The 21496-nt window shown below is 37.2% G+C and overlaps 1 protein-coding gene across 1 annotated transcript in view; it reads left to right on the forward strand.

The window, feature by feature from the left end:
- The window catches only part of ACADL (acyl-CoA dehydrogenase long chain), a 46739-nt gene extending 25566 nt beyond the window's left edge, over window positions 1-21173 (forward strand). Inside the window, exons 9-11 of the mRNA XM_047085658.1 lie at window positions 11219-11346; window positions 15194-15280; window positions 20929-21173. Of these exons, the coding sequence (XP_046941614.1) occupies window positions 11219-11346; window positions 15194-15280; window positions 20929-21022 (309 nt within the window). The 3' untranslated portion in view covers window positions 21023-21173. The remainder of the gene's footprint in view (window positions 1-11218; window positions 11347-15193; window positions 15281-20928) is intronic.
- Window positions 21174-21496: the final 323 nt, after the last annotated feature.

The raw sequence follows: 21496 nt of genomic DNA on the forward strand, positions 1-21496 counted from the left end.
ACATAGGGAAACTCAGCTCTTGAAAAAGAGGTGAGTGAAGGGGTCATGCAGGTGTCCATGGAGAGAGGAATATTTGAGATACCCTTTCAAAGTAAGAGACTGAACTAACTAGAGAAATATAATAAGGCTGTGAGCAGTAGTGAGCAGTATTGAGGACTCATATGAGGTTAATGATTATGGGTGTATAGTGGTACCTTCTTCTTTTTTGTGTTTTAGATTTACTAGAAGGATTTAGCTGTTGATGATCAAACACAGAGAAGGTGGATGATTGTTTAAGGTTTTGCAAGGAAGTTTAAGGTATTTGCCAAAAAACTCAGCATAAGGTGGCCATAATCACTAACCATGCCAATCAAATATTAGACTCTAGTTTCTTCTTAAATGAAAGAAAAGTTTATAAACAATTTAGCCATAAAGTTGCTTCAACATTTTGCCAGCAAAAAACCTGGAGTTGGAAATCTACCTAAACAGTTTCAAGTGGAATGGCTTATGAAGGGCTTTGTGAAGGGCAAGGCGGAGATGAAACACTTTGGTAGCCTTTGAGGACCAGCTTTATGGAATTAACTTCAGTCATTTTTAAATCCTAGCTCAGCTACTTGGATCTCCGTGGTCTAGTCAGGTTGTATGATCTCTCTAGGAAGCATTTTCTTATTTGCAAGATGTGAATGATATCCGTAGCTACCTTATAGAATTGCTGTGAGGATTACCTGAGATAATATACACAAAGTGGTCAGAATATTGCCTGGCAAATTTAGCACTCATTACAGTTTGCTATTTTTGCCTTACGTAATGTCGTCTTCTATTTTGTTCCAATAAAGGGAACCTACTCCGTTGTTCATCAACGTAACTTTTTTCCATTCTGAAAAAGCTTCTTTAGATCCTAACTTTCTTATTGGCATAACAGATCCAAAAATAGTTGTTCTGAATCTGTAAACATGAGGCACACACTTTAGAAAACATTTTTAAAAAGCAGTATGACTTGACTTTCCTAAATTGTGATTTCCTTAAGAGTAAGGATTTTAGGGTTGCCTGGGTAGCTCAGTCGGTTGAGAATCTGACTTCAGCTCAGGTCACGATCACACAGTTTTGTGAGTTCAAGCCCCACATCGGGCTCTGCACTGACCCTGCGGAGTCTTCTGGGGATTCTCTTTTTCTCTCTGCCCCTCCTCAGCTTGTGCTCCGTCTGTCTCAAAATAAATAAATAAACTTAAAGGAAAAAATAATAAAAAAATTTTTAAAAAGAGTAAGGATTTTAGAGGTGCCTGGGTGGCTCAGTCAGTTAAGCATCTAATATTTGATTTGGGCTGAGGTCATGATCTTGCAGTTCAGGAGTTCGAGCCCTGGGTCAGGCTCCACACTTCAGTGCAGAGCCTGCTTGAGATTCTCTCTCTCCCTCTCTCTCTCTCTGCCTCTCCCCCACTCGTGTTCTCTCTCTGTCTCTCAAAACAAATAAATAATCATTTAAAAAATAGAAGAATTGACTTTATACAAAAACAGAGTGAGGATTTTATACTGTAAATTCCTTTTAATTTGCATATCATTAATTTATACCTATGAGTGATTCTCAGTGATTGCCCTTTCCCCTCAGGCACTTAGAACCCCTCAGGAGGTGGGGTACACAGCAACTGGGGGTGTGTTTGGTATTTAGTGCTCTGGAGGCCAGTATGGTTAAATGTCCTGTAATTCAGAGATAGTTTCCTATAGCAACTAATTGTCTCACTCAAAATGCCAATAGTCTCCCTCTGAGAAATAGTGATATACATAACTTATTCCATTTTGTTTCACTGAGCAAATATGTATTGACTGCCTTCTAAAGGTTAGATGCTGAAATGTAATTTGATACATGTGATTCTGAAAATACACACTATAAGCTGCTAGCAATATGAAGTGGTATTACTCTGTGACTTTCGGAACTTTACCCAAAGTGCGTTATAGGCATACCTCGGAGGTATTGCAGGTTCTGTTCCAGAATATCACAATAAAGCGATTATAATGAAATTTTTGTTTTCCTAGTGCATATAAAAGTTGTGTTTACACTATACTGTAGTCTATTAAGTGTGCAATAGCATTATGTCCAAATGGCGTCCATACCTTTATTAAAAAATACTTTATTGGGGCGCCTGGGTGGCTCAGTCGGTTAAGTGGCCGACTTTGGCTCAGGTCATGATCTCACGCGGTCCGTGAGTTCGAGCCCCACATCAGGCTCTGTGCTGACAGCTCAGAGCCTGGAGCCTGCTTCAGATTCTGTGTCTCCCTCTCTCTGACCCTCCCCCATTCATGCTCTGTCTCTCTCTGTCTCAAAAATAAATAAACGTTAAAAAAAATTTTTTTTTAAATACTTTATTGCTAAAAAGTGCTAGCCATCATCTAGCTTTCAGTGAGTGGTAATCTTTTGCTGATGGAGGGTCTTGCCTTCATGTTGATGGATGCTGACTGATCAGGGTGGTGGTTGCTGAAGGTTGGGTGGCTGTGCCTTTTTTAAAAGACAACAACAAAACTTGCGACATCAACTGACTCTTCCTTCAACAAACAATTTCTCTGTAGCATGCACTGTTTGATAGCATTTTATACACAGTAGAACTTCTTTCAAAATTGAAATCAATCCTCTCAAACCTGATGCTTTATCAACTAAATTTATGTAATATTCTATATCTTTTGTCTTCTTTTCCACAATCTTCACAGCATTTTCCCCAGGAGTAGTTCCATTTCAAGAAAACCCCTTTTTTTTTTATGTATCCATAAGAAGCAACTCCTCATCAATTAAAGTTTTATTATAAGATTGCGGCAATTCAGTCATATCTCCAGGCTCCACTTTTTTTTTTAAGCTTATTTCTTTTGAGAGAGAGAGAGAGGTGTGTGCACAAGCAGGGGAGGGGCAGAGAGAGAGAGGGAGAGAGAATCCCAAGCTGTCAACGCAGATCCCAATGTGGGGTTCAGTCCCATGAACTGTGAGATCATGACCTGAGCCAAGATCAAGAGTTGGACACTCAACTGACTGAGCCACCCAGGCATCCGCGGGCTCCCAATTGTAATTCTCTCGCTATTCCCACAACATCCCACGGTCACTTTCTCCACTGAAGTCTTGAATCCCTCAAAGTCATCCAGGAGGGTTGGAATCAACTTCTAAAACTCCTGTCAATGTTAGTATTTCAGTCTCTTCTTATGCCTCATGAATGTTTTTCATGGCATGTGGAATGGTAGATTCTTTCCAGAAGGTTTTCAATTTACTTTGCCTGGATCCACTAGAGGAATCACTATCTATGACAGCTACAGCCTTATACAATGTATTTCTTAAATAATACAACTTGAAAATCAAAATTACTCCTTAATGCATGGGCTGCAGAATGGATGTTGTCTTAGCAAGCATGAAAACAGCATTAATCTCCTTGTCCATCTCAGTCAGAACTCTTGGGTGACCGGGTGCGTTGTCAACGAACAGTAATATTTGAAAGGAATTTTTTTTCCTGAGCAGTAGATCTCAACAGTGGGCTTAAAATATGCAATAAGCCAAACACGTTGTAAATAGATGTACTGTCATCCAGACTTTATTGTTCCAGTTCTAGAGCAGAGACAGAGTAGATTTAGCATAATTCTTAAAGGCCCTAGGATTCTCAGACTAGTAAGTGAACATTGGCTTCAACTTAAAGTCACCAGCTGCATTAGCCCCTAATAAGAAAGTCAGCCTGTCCTTTGAAGCTTTGAAGCCAGGTATTGTCATCTTCCTAGCTGTGAAAGTCCTAGATGGCATCTTCTTGCAATGTAAGGCTGTTTCATCTACATTTAAAATCTGTTGTTTAGTGTGGCCACCTTTGTTAATTATCTTAGCTAGAATTTCTGGAAAGCCTGCCTCAGTTTCCGCATCAGCGCTTGCTGCTTCACCTTGCACATTTACGTTATGGAGATGGCTTCTTTCCTTAAGCCTCATGAACCAGCCTCTGCCAACTTCAGACTTCTTCAAGCTCCTTACCTCTCTCAGCCTTCATAGAATTGAAGAGAGTTAAGACCTTGCTCTGGATTAGGTGTTGGCTTCAGGGGATGTTGTGGCTGGTTAGAGCTTCTATTTAGACCACTACAACTTTCTCCATATCAGCATAAGTCTTCTTCACTTTTTTATCATTCATGTGTTCACTGGAGTAGCACTTTTAATTTCCTTTAAGAACTTTTCCTTTGCATTCACAGCGTGGCTAACTGGCACAAGAGGCCTGGCTTTCAGCCTATCTTTGCTTTTGACATAAGCAAGCTTAGTTGTTTCCAGCTTTTGATTTAAAGTGAGAGACGTGTGACTCTTCCTTTCACTTGGACACTTAGAAGCCATTGTAGAGTTATTAATTGGTCTCATTTCAGTATTGTTGGGTCTCAGGGAATAAGGAAGCTCAAGGAGAAGGAGAGATGGGGAACGGCTGGCCAGTGGAGCAGTCAGAACACTCACACGTATCGATCAAATTCGCCATCTTATATGGGCGCGGTTCATGGTGCCTCAAAACAAGAAGATGAGCAACATCAAAGATCACTGATCACCATAACAAATATAATGATAGTGAAAAAGTTTGAGATACTGTGAAAATTACCAAAATATGACGCAGAGACACGTGAGCAAATGCTATTGGGAAAATAGCACCAATTGACTTGCTCCACAGGTTTGCCACAGACCTTTCATTTGTAAAAAATGCAACATCTGCAAAGAGCAATAAAACAAAGTGTGCCTGTAATAGCTTTTGCTTCTGAAAACCAACCATCACCACCTCATTGCCTTTGGCCCTGTTATGGACACTATAAAAAGTAAATCAAATAGGCATATTTTCCATCCCCTTGGAAATCTACATCTCCTTTTATGGAATTCATATTAAATTACAATAAAGATGACTATGATATTACCCAGATTGTTTATAGCTCAGAACGTTAAATATGATTTGACATTTGACCATGAAGGAAATAGGAAACTGGTATAATGTTTTCCCAGAGAAGAAAAAAAGCCTGTAATATGTGTATTTGACTAATATTTACTAAATAAATACATACACTTTGACAGCAAAAAGAGAGAATATAGTTTTAATCTTTTTCAAAGCGAGCGCTCTTTTATGAAGCACTACCTTCTTTCGAAGGGAGTTTACCAAACTGTCACTAGGTGGCAGTAGTATCACTTCCACCAGTGTACTACGCTACCTGTAGTCTGGTTTTTCAAGTAAATTTATTATGTTCTCAGATTTCTGGGATATTTCTTCTAATCTTTCTGCTTTACTGAAATAAAGATCTTTGAATATTTTCATAGTCAATCTAGGAATGTATTCAAAGAAGATGAATGACCAATATATGCTTACACCTCCTATTCTAGAGCTTGGTACACTATTGTTCCAGTTATTAATATGAAATAGAAGACCTTTAAATGTTGTATTATACTTAGCCAAATGTCATTTTACAATCATTTAACTATTCAGTTTCCTTTATCTTTGTTATGCTTGAATTTTGAACATTTGGGGCCTTTCTGACCATTTCAGTGCATTTCACAAAAAAATCATTTTCTTTGTAGAATGGAGACCTAACCATACTTAAGTTGCAATTATTATAAGATTTTTATTCCTTTTCATTCATTCAAATATGGAGATATTTGATGTCAAATCTTATGATTTTTCCATGGATTAGATAATAAAATGGTAAAATTCAGTTATTAAATAATGATAATGACTGATTTGTTACATTGTTCCCATGTACTAGACACTGTGCTAAATGGATTATCTTGTTTTTTTCTTCACAACTCTCTTTATAAGCATTCTTTTTACCTTCATTTTACAGATAAAGAGATTGAGGCATGGAGAGGTTAAGCAAGTTTCCCAAGATTACACAGACATTATAACTCTGAAAACTACACTCTTTTCTTTAAATCTTTTCTTAAATTTTAACGTTTATTTTTTAGGTTTATTTATTTATTTTGAGAGCGACAGAGACAGCGTGAGTGGGGGAGGGGCAGAGAGAGAGGGAGACAGAATCCCAAGCAAGCTCCCTGCTGTTGGCGCAGATCCCAACGATGAGGGGCTCAAACTCACAAACCTGGAAGATCATGACCTGAGACAAAACCAAGAGTCAGATGCTTAACCGACTGAGCCACCCAGACACCTCAAATGTTTATTTTTGAGAGAGAGAGAGAGAGAGAGAGAGAGAGAGAGGGACAAAGCACAAGCTGGGAAGGGGCAGAGGAGATGGAGACACAGAATCTGAAGCAGATTCCAGGCTCCGAGCCGTCAGTACAGAGCCCGACACGGGGCTGGGACCCAGGAACCCTGAGATCGTGACCTGAGCCGATGCTGGACGCTTAACTGACTGAGCCACTCAGGCGGTCCTGGAACGTACACTCTTAACTCCTATCCTAGTTTTACTACCCAGAAATTGAAAGTAGGTAGACCTTTTTTCTTTCCTCACTTCCCTCACCCATGGGCGATGAAGTGAAAATGTAATGTTCTTTTCTAAGACAAACTTTAGTTATTTCCTGTGTGGGATGTGCTCTTGAGTCTAAGGGCACAGAATATTATGAAAAGGATAGGAGAGGAAAAAAAAAATGATACTTCTTCCTTACATTCCTCCAAAATGTAATTATCCAGTTCTTAAGACCTTGAGTGTGGGGTTAATTATAAAATTAGGTAGCAAACCGAAGATGTTATATTTTATATTTGAATCATAATATATTACAGTACAATTAACAGTATTGTTTAAATGGAATATGGGCTGGATAACCTCTCCAAAGTGTATTCCAATTCTATAATTCCATGATTCTGAGAATAATGTCATTCAGAACTCTGAAAGAGACTTGATCTGATACACTTAGTAAGTTTTGAGGAATTTATTTAAATGCTAGCTGTAGTATTATCTATTAGCGATTAGTAATGAATGTTTAAAAGTAGTGTTACAAGTGTTGATCATTCACAAAAAACACCTTGCTAATAATGTGTGGTACAATTATTAGCCACCACCCATTACATAATAATTTCTGAAAGCTAGATACAATATCTGTGGTAAAGAACCCAGACAAATTTTATATAGTAACACCAAATGTGATGCCAAGAATATGCAAATATAATCTGCTTATCCCCAGAGAGTAAATTATGTACTCTTGGAGGCATTAATTTCTTCAAACCTGTGGACCTCACTAAGCGAATTAAAGAAAGAGTTCTTTAACGCCTGGGTGGCTCAGTCAGCTAAGCATTCAACTTTGGCTCAGGTCATGATCTTATGATTCCTGGGTTCCAGCCCTGCATTGGGATCTGTGCTGACAGCTCGAAGCCTGGAGCCTGCTTCAGATTCTGTCTCCCTCTCTCTCTCTCTGCCCCTCCCCCGCTCACTCTCTGTCTCTGTCTCTCTCTCAAAATAGGTAAACATTAAACAAAAAAATTTTTTTCATTTTTCTTTTAAAAGAAAGAGTTCTAAATGAGCCCATCCTGGTCTAAAATTTAACTTCAGCTTCTGGAAGCTCCCAGAAAAACAGCTCTCATGGAAGGGAATTGGGCTTAGAGATCTTGATTCCTTCATACTGTAAATAGTACATAAATTTTCAAGTGTGCCATCACAATAGGGAGAGGACAAAACTATCTGGACACTTGTCAGATTCTCCCTTATCTTCCAAATGAAGTATCATGGTTGGTGTCCTTGAACGAAGCCAGGAGTCGGCTCAGAGGGAATATATACTCATCTGTTTTCAATGTATAGAATATTTCCCCACTTTTTTTTTTCTTGTTCTATCTCTAGATTTTCTATGAGTAATCTTGGCAGAGGTGGGAAACTCTGTGCTGATTTATTGTGTAGAGATTTGGCCTAATTAAATATAAATGGATAGAAAGGGAGATAGACAATGTAAGGAAAGAGTGAGAGGGGAAGAAAGTTTTGATGTGACCCAGCATGTTCTGAATTAGAGGCCAGGATACAGAGGTGGAAAATGTGTGGCATCAGCCATCCTACTGTTTGGTTTTAGAACCATTAGGTGCCAGCTATATTGTCTGTTTCTAGAACAGGATGGAATAAAGCCAAGGGAAAGGCAGTCAATTGGGTTTTTCATTAGTATGGTAGTTATATTGATACACCTCTTGAGTAATCTGTCCCTCAGAGTTCCTACTCCTCCTGACACCCTGGTTTTGCCTGGTCCACGGTCTTATTATATTCCTTTTCTAGAAATGGAAAGTTCCCAAACTGTCTCCACTACAATGATGTTGAAAGGTTCAGTTTTGTGGTTTGAGAATTGCTATAACCAGTATGAATGGCAGGCAGGGCCAGCATCCTCATGAGAATCTGGTCCCTGAAGCCTTCCTATTGGGAACTCAATCTTGGGTTTGAACTTGCCAGTACATAGGTGGGGCATATTAATGTCTTGTTTGAGTTGAACTGTGCAACCTTTTTCACTAACTTCCATGCTTTTTTTAGCCACAGTGAAGGTCTCACTTATAAATCCCATAGCGGAATGATCAAAACTCTGTTTCTGCCTGTATTTTCATAAGGAAGGGAAAGCCAGCTGACCAGTCCTGGGCCTTGAATTTGAGAGGTCAACTAGAATGGGGTGTATTTTGGGGAGTTACTCAAAGTGGAAAGCCAATATGTCAAATCCAAGTCAGTTTCCTGAAGGAGGTTCAAAAGTTGGTGCCAAAGAGACCAAATGTAAACTCAGAATTTAAGGTGTGGGAGCCAAGAATCTGGAATGTAAAAATATTTGATTGAAATGAAAGCAGTCAAGAACACTTGAAAATAGTCTAGATAGAATGATTTCCAAGGCTGCTATAGGTTGTCTGTGGCTGGCAAGAGAAAGTATAATATGTTGACGTTGTTGACCATTCCAGACCATTCAGTTCAAGTTAGAGACTAGCTATTGAGGGGGGTCAGTGGGGGAGGGTGGAGAGAGGCGGAAGAGGCTGAAGGATACGACTTTGATCTCTTGAGTGCTGATGTCGTTCTTCTACTGCATTCTATAGATCTAGATTAACTACTTCCCAATATAAAATAATGTTTAATTATTGGCACAAAAACAGACACACAGACCAATGGAATAGAATAGAAACCCCAGAACTAGACCCACAAACATATGGCCAACTCATCTTTGACAAAGCAGGAAAGAACATCCAATGGAAAAAAGACAGCCTCTTTAACAAATGGTGCTGGGAGAACTGGACAGCAACATGCAGAAGGTTGAAACTAGACCACTTTCTCACACCATTTACAAAAATAAACTCAAAATGGATAAAGGACCTAAATGTGAGACAGGAAACCATCAGAACCTTAGAGGAGAAAGCAGGAAAAGACCTCTCTGACCTCAGCCGTAGCAATCTCTTACTCGACACATCCCCAAAGGCAAGGGAATTAAAAGCAAAAGTGAATTACTGGGACCTTATGAAGATAAAAAGCTTCTGCACAGCAAAGGAAACAACCAACAAAACTAAAAGACAACCAACGGAATGGGAAAAGATATTTGCAAATGACATATCGGACAAAGGGCTAGTATCTAAAATCTATAAAGAGCTCACCAAACTCCACACCCGAAAAACAAATAACCCAGTGAAGAAATGGGCAGAAAACATGAATAGACACTTTTCTAAAGAAGACATCCAGATGGCCAACAGGCACATGAAAAGATGTTCAGCGTCGCTCCTTATCAGGGAAATACAAATCAAAACCACACTCAGGTATCACCTCACGCCAGTCAGAGTGGCCAAAATGAACAAATCAGGAGACTATAGATGCTGGAGAGGATGTGGAGAAACGGGAACCCTCTTGCACTGTTGGTGGGAATGCAAATTGGTGCAGCCGCTCTGGAAAACAGTGTGGAGGTTCCTCAGAAAATTAAAAATAGACCTACCCTATGACCCAGCAATAGCACTGCTAGGAATCTACCCAAGGGATACAGGAGTACTGATGCATAGGGGCACTTGTACCCCAATGTTCATAGCAGCACTCTCAACAATAGCCAAATTATGGAAAGAGCCTAAATGTCCATCAACTGATGAATGGATAAAGAAATTGTGGTTTATATACACAATGGAATACTACGTGGCAATGAGAAAAAATGAAATATGGCCTTTTGTAGCAACGTGGATGGAACTGGAGAGTGTGATGCTAAGTGAAATAAGCCATACAGAGAAAGACAGATACCATATGGTTTCACTCTTATGTGGATCCTGAGAAACTTAACAGAAACCCATGGGGGAGGGGAAGGAAAAAAAAAAAAAGAGGCTAGAGTGGGAGAGAGCCAAAGCATAAGAGACTGTTAAAAACTGAGAACAAACTGAGGGTTGATGGGGGGTGGGAGGGAGGGGCGGGTGGGTGATGGGTATTGAGGAGGGCACCTTTTGGGATGAGCACTGGGTGTTGTATGGAAACCAATTTGGCAATAAACTTAAAAAAAAAAAAATAAAAAAAAAAAAAAATAAAATAAAATAATGTTTAATTAATGTTTTTAATGTTGTCTTTCCAGCTTGTTACTTTGTTATTTTACTCTAGAACAAAGAATCAGAATAGAGAAATATATATACTTAATTAAAAAAATATGTATGCTTAAAAAAAAAGGTTGGGGGGTGCCTGGGTGGCTCAGTCAGTTGAGCAACCCACTCTTGATTTTGACTCAGGTCATGATCCCAGGGTTGTGGGATGGAGCCCTGAGTCAGGCTGTATGCTGAGCATGGAACTTGCTTAAGATTCTCTCTCTCTCTCCCTCTCTCTCTTTCTCTGCCCCTCTCCTCAGTTCTCTCTCATTCTCACTCTCGAAAATAGAAGAGAGACAGAGAGAGAGAGAGAGAGAGAGAGAGAGAGAGAGAGAGAAATTCTTCATGGTTTTAGATTCCAGAGGAAAATAGGTGTTTTTAACAGCTGTACTTAAAGGACTATACCACAAGATGGTGCTCACCTATTAAAGTCATGCTGGTTTTCAAGCAGTTTCCCTAAATGGTCTAAACTTTTTAATCTAAAACATGAGATGTTATTTATCATTTATCTCTTTTTTTTTTTTTTCCATCTTCTAGTACAACTTTCCTTAGTGGTGATGAGTATTGTGGGTTTTAAATTTAAGCCGTTTGGTTAATATTTGCCTCTTTTGGAGAGTAAAACAAACAAACAAACAAACAAACAAACAGTAATTCCACTTTTGTTTTGCTCTAAAGGTCTTTTATTATATAATTTTAGATATGCTAGGTGACTAAAAATGTGCTCTTTTAGTATGCTCACTTTTTCCCCCCCTTTCATTTCTTTTAAACTCAAGACAGTGCAGCATAAGCTGGCAGAATTAAAAACACACATTTGTGTAACCAGAGCTTTTGTGGACAGCTGTCTCCAGCTGCATGAAAAGAAACGTCTGGACTCTGCCACTGCTGCCATGGCGAAATATTGGTATGCATGCCTCAGTAATTAAAATGTGGTGTTTGCATAGACTGTTATGGAATTCTTCCAACTTTAAACTCAACCTTGAGGGTCTTAAAAGAAGAAGGCTGTGAAAATGAAAACTAACAGTAGGAACCAACTTTTTAAAAAACGCTGAAAGGTCCCATTAAGCCTATTTATAGTGTGCTAAAAATTACTCGAGTTGATTTAACTTTTAGCTTGCAATTGAGAATAAGATATTGCGGCGCCTGGGTGGCTCAGTCAGTTAAGAGTCTGACTTCGGCTCAGGTCATGATCTCAAGGTTCGAGAGTTCGAGCCCTGCATTGGGCTCTCTGCTGTCAGCACAGAGGTACCTTTGGATCCTCTGTTCCTTTCTCTCTCTGCCTCTCCCCAACTCCACACACGCTTTCTGTACTTTGTCTCTGTCTCTCTCTTTCTCTCTCTCTCTCTCTCAGAAATAGATAAACATTTAGGGCCTCTAGGTAGCTCAGTCAGTTAATGGCTCAGGTCACGATCTCATAGTTCGTGAGTTTGAGCCCCACATCAGGCCCTGTGCTGACAGCTCGGAGCCTGGAGCCTACTTCAGATTCTGTGTCTCCCTCTCTCTCTGCCCCTCCCCCACTAATGCGTGCATGCTCTCTCTCTCTCTCTCAAATATAAATAAACATTAAAATAAATAAACATTTAAAAAAAGAGAGTAAGATATTAAGGTATTGAAATAGGATGACTGATTAACTCATTCAAGTAGTAGTTCAATTTCAAATTATCTGATGAGTGGCAGTATAGTGAGACCACAAAAGAACATTACCACTTAGAGTCCTGAGATTGAATCCCAATTCTTTCATTAAATAACTATAATTAAATTTAATTCTCTCTGGGTTGGGGCACCTGGGTGACCATTCGGTTAAGTGTCCAACTTTTAATTCTGGCTCAGGTCCTGATCTTACGGTTCATGAGTTTGAGCCCCGAGTTGGGCTCTGTGCTGACAGTTTGGAGCCTGCTTGGAATCCTCACTCTCCCTCTCTCTCTGCCCCTCCTCTTCTTGTGCTCTCTCTCTCTCTCTCTCTCAAAATAAATAAATACACTTAAAAATATTAATAATTCTCTCTGGGCCAACATTTTGATATCTCTGAAATGAGTAGATTAGACTCCATTTTTGATTTTAAAATGTGTCCAGATCTAAGAAAAATTTCTGAAAAATTGATTATCCAATCAGAAGTTGCACATGCTCTATTAAGTGAAAGGGAAAGTGTCCTATTAAATTTGGAAAGAACTTTCATTTGTATTAAAGATGACTAGCAATTGTATTAAAGATGAGTTAATTGAAAAGAGACTCCTATAAGGCCTTTGTTTATTTTAAGATGCAAGAACATGGTTTAAATCAGATACTGAAAATGGGCTTGGTTTCCTCTGTTTTAAAAACAAACATTCTCATATCTCATTAGCCCAAAAATAACTTAGAAGAAAATTCCTGTCATTATTCATTAACCTGTGTTCAGTTCAGTCAGAACTAGAGTGGAGAAGTATGCAGAATAGTTCTTTATGAAATGATTCCAAAATAATAAAACTGCCAGGTTGGAACTGATGTGGAATTACTGGGAACTTCTTTTAGGGGGAGACATTTTACATTTACATTTATAGCAAATCCTGTGACTAGTTGGAAAAGTGTAAAAATTTTTTAGGCAAGGTATTTTTAGAAAAAGAAATATTCAGATAGCTATTAACCTCATTGTTCTTAAAAACACCAAGTTTCTAGACATACTGTTACTTCACATTGAAGGAGAGGAAGCAGCTAGTTATACCCAGTGAATATTTCACTAAAATACTTGCCAAATGCAAAAATTTATAGAATTCCAAATATTGTTGCCTCCTGAGTCTTACCTGTTAATCATTATATTGTTGCTGTACTTTTTAGAAACATCCTCACCTGTCTTATGGCTTGAGTTAAAAGTTATCTTATTTTTTTCCCAAATTTTTATTTAAATTCTAATTAGTTAACATATAGTATAATGTTGATTGCAGGAGTATAATTTAGTGATTCATCACTTACATGTAACACCCAGTGTTCATGACAACAAATGCCCTCCTTAATACCTATCAGCCATTTAACCCATCCCCTACCCACCACCCTCCATCGATCCCTGAGTTTGTTCTCTATCATGAAGAGTCTCTTATGGTTCGCTTCCCTCTCTCTCTCTCTTTTTTCCCCCCTTCCCATATGTATATCTGTTTCCCACATGTATCTAAATTCCACATAAGAGTGAAATCATATGGTGTTTGTCTTTCTCTGACTGACTTATTTCGCTTAGCATAATACTCTCTAGCTCCATCCACGTTGTTGCAAATGGCAAGATTTCATTATTTTTAATGGCTGAGTAATAGTCCATTATATAAATATACTACATCTTTATCATTCATCAGTCAATGGACACTTGGGCTCTTTCCATAGTTTGGCTATTGCTGAGAGTTAAAAATTATTTAAAATAGGCAAATGTGTCTATGCTTACTTTTGCTTTAGGTTTCCCATTATTGAAAAATACTTTTAGGGGAGCCTGGCTGGCTCAGTCAGTAGAGCATACAACTCCTGATCTTAGGGTCATGAGCTCAAGTCCCATGTTGTGGGCAGAGGTTAAAAAAAAAAAAAGAAAAAGGAGGGGCACCTGGGTGGCTCAGTCGCTTAAGTACCAGACTTCGGCTCAGGTCATGATCTCACGATTTGTGGGCTCAAGCCCCACATCTGGCTCTGTGCTGACAGCTCAGAGCCTGGAGCCTGCTTTGGATTCTGTGTCTCCCTCTCTCTCTGCCCCTCCCCAACTCACACTATGTCTGTCTCTCAAAAATAAATAAATAAACATTTAAAAAAATTTTTTTAAGGGAAAAATGAGATGCCTGGGTGGCTCATTTGGTTGAGTGTCCGATTTTGGCCCAGGTCATGATCTCACAGTTCGTGGGTTTGAGCCCCATGTCGGGCTTTGTGCTGACAGCGTAGAGCCTGCTTCAGATTCTGTGTCTCCCTCTCTCTCTGCCCCTTTTCTGCTTGCTCTCTCTCTCTCAAAACTAAATAAACATGAAAAGGAATCTCTAATTAAAAAAAAAAAGAAAAATGGGGTGAAAAGAATTTTGAACTTATATTTTTATGTTGAGATGAATAAAATCCCTACCAGTTATCTTATGAATTTTAATGGTAGTTAAAATTACTGTGATGAGACCAAACAAGAATATTTCTCAAGTATTTCATATTAATATACATATACTTTGGGAATAATAATACCCAAGTAATCTTTTAAAAGTTTCCTATATGATGGTATGTACTTTAATAGTACTTTTTAGGTTTTCACTTTTACTTTCAGTTTATTTCTGAAAAACTCTAAAAAATTTTTTTCACAGTTACTGAAATTCAGAATTGCAACTTTCGGGTAGAAGTGGTATCTTTGGAGAAAAAGACATATCACAAGGCAAAAGAAAATAGATGGCTGTATAACTATACATTTAACTGAGATTATATGGAGAATTTAAATAAATTAGACAAAATTCAAGTTTTTATTATGTCCTTCTCAAGCCTAAAGTAGCCCAAAACCTAATAGACTATGCTTTCCACTTTTTATTTCTAGCTTTAACAAAAGCCCAGCCAGAACCAATTGATGCAGAAAGTATTCATTACATGAAAACTTTCCAGAAGTTTATTGCATATGTAATTTATATCAGTCTTCTCTTGTTGGCTAATATGTCTAATTGTAATTGTTTGATAAATGTATGTATTTAAACAGTCATAAATTATTTGTTTCCTGATTGTGAAGCACCTCGCGAAAACCCATTTCAAATGTTCCTTTTTTGCTTTTTATTTTGGTCATCCAGGGCAAGTGAGTTACAAAACACTGTAGCTTATGACTGTGTCCAGCTCCATGGAGCCTGGGGATACATGTGGGAGCACCCGATTACAAAGTGAGTATGGTTGTTGTGGTACACACTTCTGGATGATGTGAAGAAAAAGGAAAATTTCTTTACTGTACTTTGTGCATTGAGTGTAGAGGGAAAAGAGATGCAAAATCTTTGCATTTGTCAGCTGACTACAGAGTGTGTTCAACCAGATGAAACAGCTTCAGGTTATCAGCCCACCTGACAACCTTTTAAAGAAAGGATTTTATCGCTTTTAAAGAAAGGGAAGAGATCAGTATATAATAAAACTTGGCTTTATTTGAATCGTTTTACAGAAGGACTAATATCACTTTTGTTATAGTTGAATATTGTATTTTATTGGTTAACCATTATCTGGTTATTTCTACTTTTTTGCTATGACAAGCAATAAATGCTGCGACAGAACACCTTTATGCGTTTGTCTTAGATACATGTGTTTTCGATTACAATGGGACAGAGTTCCAAAAGTAGTATTGCTATTTCAAAAATATGCACATTTTAAATTTTAATACATTGCCAAATCATTTTCTCCAGTTAGTAGCAACTCTTACTCAAATGAAAAAAGTGTGAGGATAACTTATCCTCCTAAACTATGAATGTTCTTGCTTTTTAAACTTTGTGCTAACATAATGCATAGAAAATAGGTTATTATTCTTCCTTTAATTTGCATTGGCTATTAGTTATTTTATCTTATCTTATTTTATTTTATTTTACCCTGGCAAGAACATTTAACATGAGATCTACCCTCTTCATAAATTTTTATGTGTCGCATACTGTATTTTTTTAAATGTTTATTTATTTTGAAAGAGAGAGAGAGAAAGTACACGTGCATGTCAGCAGGGGAGGGTCAGAGAGAGAGGAGGGAGAGAATCCCAAGCTGGCTCTGCACTATCAGCACAGAGCCTGATGCAGGGCTTGAACTCAAGAACTGTGAGATCATGTCCTGAGCCGAAATCAAGAGTCAGATGCTTAACCAACTGAGCCACCCAGGCACCCTGCCATGCTGTACTGTTAAGTGTAGGTGCAACGTTGTGCTGCAGATCTCTAAGGCCTATTCATCTTGCTTAACTGAAACCCTATGCCCATTGATTAATAATTCCCCATTATCCCCTTCCTTTGTTCCTGACAACCATCATACCTCCTTAGATTCTGTGAATCGGCTATTTTAGATACTTCATTATAGGTAGAAATCATGTAGTATTAGTCTTTCAGTGACTGCCTTATTTCACGTAGCAGAATGTTCAAGTCCATCCAAGTTGTCACACATTGCAGAATTTCCTTCTGCTTGAAGGTTGACTAGTATTCCATTCCATTTTCCGTATACATTCGTCTGTCCGTGGACGCTTAGGTTGTTTCCACATCTTGGCTATTGTGAATAATACTGCAATGAACATGTGAGTGCTAATATTGCTTGCAGGTCCTGATTTCAATTCTTTGCAATAAATACCTAGAAGTGGAATTTTAGGATATGTGGTAGTTCTGTTTAATTTTTTGAGGAACCTCCATACTATTTTCCATCACAGCTGCCCTGTTTTGTATTCCCTCCAACAGTGTGCAGGGGTTCCAATTTCTCCACATTCTCCCAACACTTGTTGGCCTTTGTTTTTTGTTAATAGCCATCATCACAGGTGTGAGGTGATGTCTCCTTGTGGTTTTGATTTGTATTTGCCTGATGATTGGTGACAGTGAGCATTTATTCATATACCGTTGGTCATTTATATGTATTCTTTTAAAAATATCACTTTTTAAAAGTAAAAAAAAGGCACTTTAGGAAAAAACTTGCACATGAAAAAGATCTAAGTTGTCATATCTTAAGCATTTGATTATTTTCTCTAAAAAACAAGTTAAAAGTAATAATTTTTTCCAGATATAATTTTTATTTCCTTCCAAAGAAATTAAATGCACCCTTTTTTACTCTCTTACACATGAATATTCTTGTTGTTAGTTTGGAGCAGTACTGGTTTGTCAGTAGGCAGCATCCTCTTCTATATTTCTTTCTCCACTTCCATAATCTCTTCTTTCCCTCTTCCCCTTGACATTTCTTGTCATCGCTCTAGAAAATAAACCTTTCCTCTAATTTAACAATATTTTCAGTTTATAAAACTTACTTAAAGAAGTTTTACTATATGGAGACAGGTCTGGTTTAGTTCTGAATCTCAGAATATGGATGCTATGGGCTTCTAAAAACTTTTTCTAGTTTTTAGATTTTTTTGTTTTTGTTTTTAGTTTTTTTTAGTTTTTTCTAGGGTTTTTTTGTTTTTTGTTTTGTTTTGTTTTGCTTTGTTTTTTTTTTTTCCTAGTGGCTCTGTTGGTTAAGTGTCTAACTTTGACTCAGGTCATGATCTCATGGTTGGTGAGTTAAAGCCCCACATCAAGCCCCACATCAAGCTCTGCATTGGGCTCTGTGCTGATGGTGCAGAGCCTGCTTGGGATTCTCTCTCTCTCTCTGTCTCTCTCTCTCTCTCCCCCTCTCTCTCTGCTGCTTCCCTGTGCACACACACTCTCTCTTCCTTGCAAAAATAAATAAACTTAAAAAAAATTTTTTTTCTATTCTAATTTTAATGTAAATACATACTATCTAAAGGGAAAATTATCAAATTAGTATTCAAACTGACTTTGACATTTATCATTTTGGCAAACATAATTGGAAACATTTGATACATTTATGGTCTTTAATGAGGAAAATAAACATTTTAGTTAAGTTAAATTAAGAACAGAAGCTGCAGCATAGATATAATCTGCTAATTTTCTGTAAAATTAGTTCAGAAAGCTTTAATCACAGGGTGTGTATAATTTATAACCTTTATAAAAACTCAGCAACAACTAGGGCTTTTCCTTTCTTTGGGAATGTAGATGTGAAGTAACTAAATGATTTTATTTATATATTTACTTTTTTGGCAATCCTTGGACTTGGATTTTGGTATATCCTTTCAGAACTACTTCAAACAAGCCTTAATCAAAAGCAGATTTTTTTTTTATCTTTGTGTAGTCATGAAATCAGAAGTAAACACTGAGTTATGCTAGCACAAATTAAATCATCACTGGAATTTTTTCTGTGCATTTTCATGTTTTATTCATAATATTAATCCATCTTATTCACAATATTCACAATGCTAAGAAAGTCAAATCATAATGAATGTCTCTATTTTTATACTTAAGTGTGTTGTTCCAACCGCTGCTGGAAATGTAAACATGTAGTGGATTAGTTTGTCTAGTCTAGTTCGGGTTCTAAGGAAGATACATGAGGTGAGGGGTCACCCATCCACATGACTTAAGATTAGAGTGCAGAGTAAGTCTTGCTCTGTGTTTTCTTAGAGGCGATTCCTTCAGGTCAGTAGCAAGCAAAAATTGTAGCTTGATGGCTTATTTGAAATCCCTGGTTTCAATTTGAGAGACTTATATTTCCTTTCAAGAATAATAATCCCCTTCTTGGCCGGTTTGTTAGTTCAAAGATTGTATGAACTTTTAAACTAGACTGCTATTTCTCACCCCAGAGATACAAGGAAAGAACTTTTCATAAGTTAACAAGAGATAGAGTAGTAGATAATATCAAAGGCTGATTAGACACACTAGGGGTTATGTGGTTGCAGTGCACAGATTTTGATTTGATAGGAAAAAAATCACTCTAATGGTTGGTGTTTCTTGTATCCTCGGATTAAGCTATTTTATTTGTGTATTTATGTGTGTGTATTGCTGAGTCTTGATTTTGCAGATAAAACAGGTGCTTCTTTTTTTTTATTTTTTTTATTTTTTTTTTGCTTTTTTGCTTTGTTTCATTTTGTTGTTGTTGTTGTTGTTTTTTAAATAACTGGTCTTAAGCTAGTGAACTTATTTCACTCTTACTCATTAGGCTTGGGGCCTGTAAGAGGTGAGGCTTAAGCATTGCCATTTCAAGACCTCTCTGCCATGCTAGGAAGAATAGCCTGAGATAAAGAGCTCCATCACTGTGTGGTTAAACATTCCTTCTGCTGCCTTTCTCTGTTAATTTTAGTTGATGACTGAATTTAATTAGTAACCTATAAAAGGTCTACTGATCTCTTTCATTACCTACTCCATTGGAATTTCTTTAATGTGAAAAAAAGAAAAAAAAAAAGCCCAATGCAATCCAAAAATGTCTGGAAGCGTTGAGATTGCTGAAGTAGGCCAAAGTGCCACGTAGATTCTCCATATGCAAGTGCTCCATAAGCAACAATGGAATCTGTTCAAAAGAAAAAATATATATACTTGAAAATACAAATGTCTTTAGATTCCAAGTTTCAACAAAAAGTAGGTATTGAGACTCTAAAATTCCTTGGTAATGCACTAAGTCAGTAAATATTTACTGAATGCTTACTTTTTATAAGGTACCATGAAGAATATGAAGAGTCCAGAATTGGTCATGTTCCTAGAGAGCCAGCATATTTAATTTGTCTCAAATGTTAAATTAAAGAAAACATTAAAAAATAAAAAGCAAAAACCAAAAATAGATTCTATGCTTGAAAAAAAAATGCCTTTGAATTTGAGTCCAAAGCTCAATAACTAATCCTACATGCTTGGGCCAATGAAAATACTATGATATAATAAAAAAGATACTTGCCAAAGTGGCAGGATACCTACCTTCTCAATCCAGCCTGCCAATTATCTGTTATGTGATCACTAAATAACAACCGCTAATTAATATGTGTATTAACTACGCTGCATCTCAGTTCCCTTACCTACAAAACAATAATAATATTTATCCTTCCTGATGCTGGAGTTGAGAGGATAAAATGAAATGAGAAAAGGTAAAAACAACTATACAGTATCACGGTTGCTATCTTTGCTACCGAAAGTGAATTCCTGGTAACGTGTGTGTGTGTGTGTGTAAACTCAGCTACTCAGTATTTTAATGTCATACATTACTGGAATGACTATTAACCATTTCTAAAAAATAAGTTACTTGTTAACTTTGTGGGAAGTAATATTTTCTAAAGCATCGATTTATACTCCTGATGGCAGCAGTGGTGGTGAAATCTAAGGGATGTTAGAAAATAGATACTTTCTTTTCTCTTTTGTTTCCTATAAAACCAGTGGATTTCAACATTTTTAAGGAAACATTAAAGATAATAATAAATTGAGACATTCTATCCACTCTAAATCTGAAACAGCCTTTTTTAGAATGCTAGTATATGTGCTGAAGTTTACAAAATTAAATCAAATGAAACATACTAATAAATGTTATTATTGGGGTTCCTGGGTGGCTCAGTCAGTTAAGCGACCAACTCTTGGTTTCTTCTCAGGTCATGATCTCAAGGTTCGTGAATTCAAGCCCTGCATCGGGCTCTGTGCTGATGGCTCAGAGCCTGCTTGGGATTCTCTCTCCCTCTCTCCCTGTCCCTTCCCTGCTCATGCTCCCTCTCTCTCAAAAATAAATAAACATTTTTTTAATGTTATTTTGAAATTGTAATCTAAATTGTAATCTAAACATCAAGCAAACTAAAAGCTGTACAAATGATCAGTACCTTAATAGAATTTGATAATTATACAAATCTAGGATGAATGCCATACTGAAAAAAAAAGTAATTTATAGAGAACTTTTATTTTTTGGATTTCATTAAATGAATACTTTAAAGGAATCAATAGTTTCCTGCTGAGACAAAACTTATAACTTCCAGTATCTTTTATTTATTCATTCAATCATCTTCTGATTTACTTAGAGCTTATGTGGATGCCCGCGCTCAGCCAATCTATGGTGGTACCAATGAAATAATGAAGGAGCTGATTGCAAGAGAGATCATCCGTGACAAGTAGACATCTGCCCACATCCTGGAATCCTATTACAACTAATCTGCTTTTAAATCTACTCAAGATAAAATGCAACCTGGAAAGGGAGGAAATGCTAAACATGTTTTTATATGTTCTCTCTGTTGAAGGAGAAATCAAATATGAGATTAGTACAATGATAGGAGAAATCTTTGAATTCAAAGATTCTAAAATTGTCCAGTATAGGCTTAACTTTTAATTTTTATATAGCTAAAAGGCAAATATTTTCTGATTCTAGAAGCCTTGGTGTTTGGTTTTTCCCTAAAATTCTAAAATAAATAAATAAAAAATAATTGCTTTCAAATTGAGACAGCAATAGTTTTGTTATTATACTAGAAAAACATTAATAGCAGTTAGAGATCATTGACTTTGAAAGGGAAAAATAAATATAATATACAATGCAAATGTTTTCTACCACCCTCCCCTAAACCTATTTCTAAGCAGTGGAATCATTTCTTCAAA

This window comes from Lynx rufus, unplaced genomic scaffold (genome assembly GCF_022079265.1).
Source record: "Lynx rufus isolate CCGP_SWC_20201006 ecotype Redwood Valley unplaced genomic scaffold, mLynRuf1.p SCAF_2, whole genome shotgun sequence".
Lineage (NCBI taxonomy): Eukaryota > Metazoa > Chordata > Mammalia > Carnivora > Felidae > Lynx > Lynx rufus.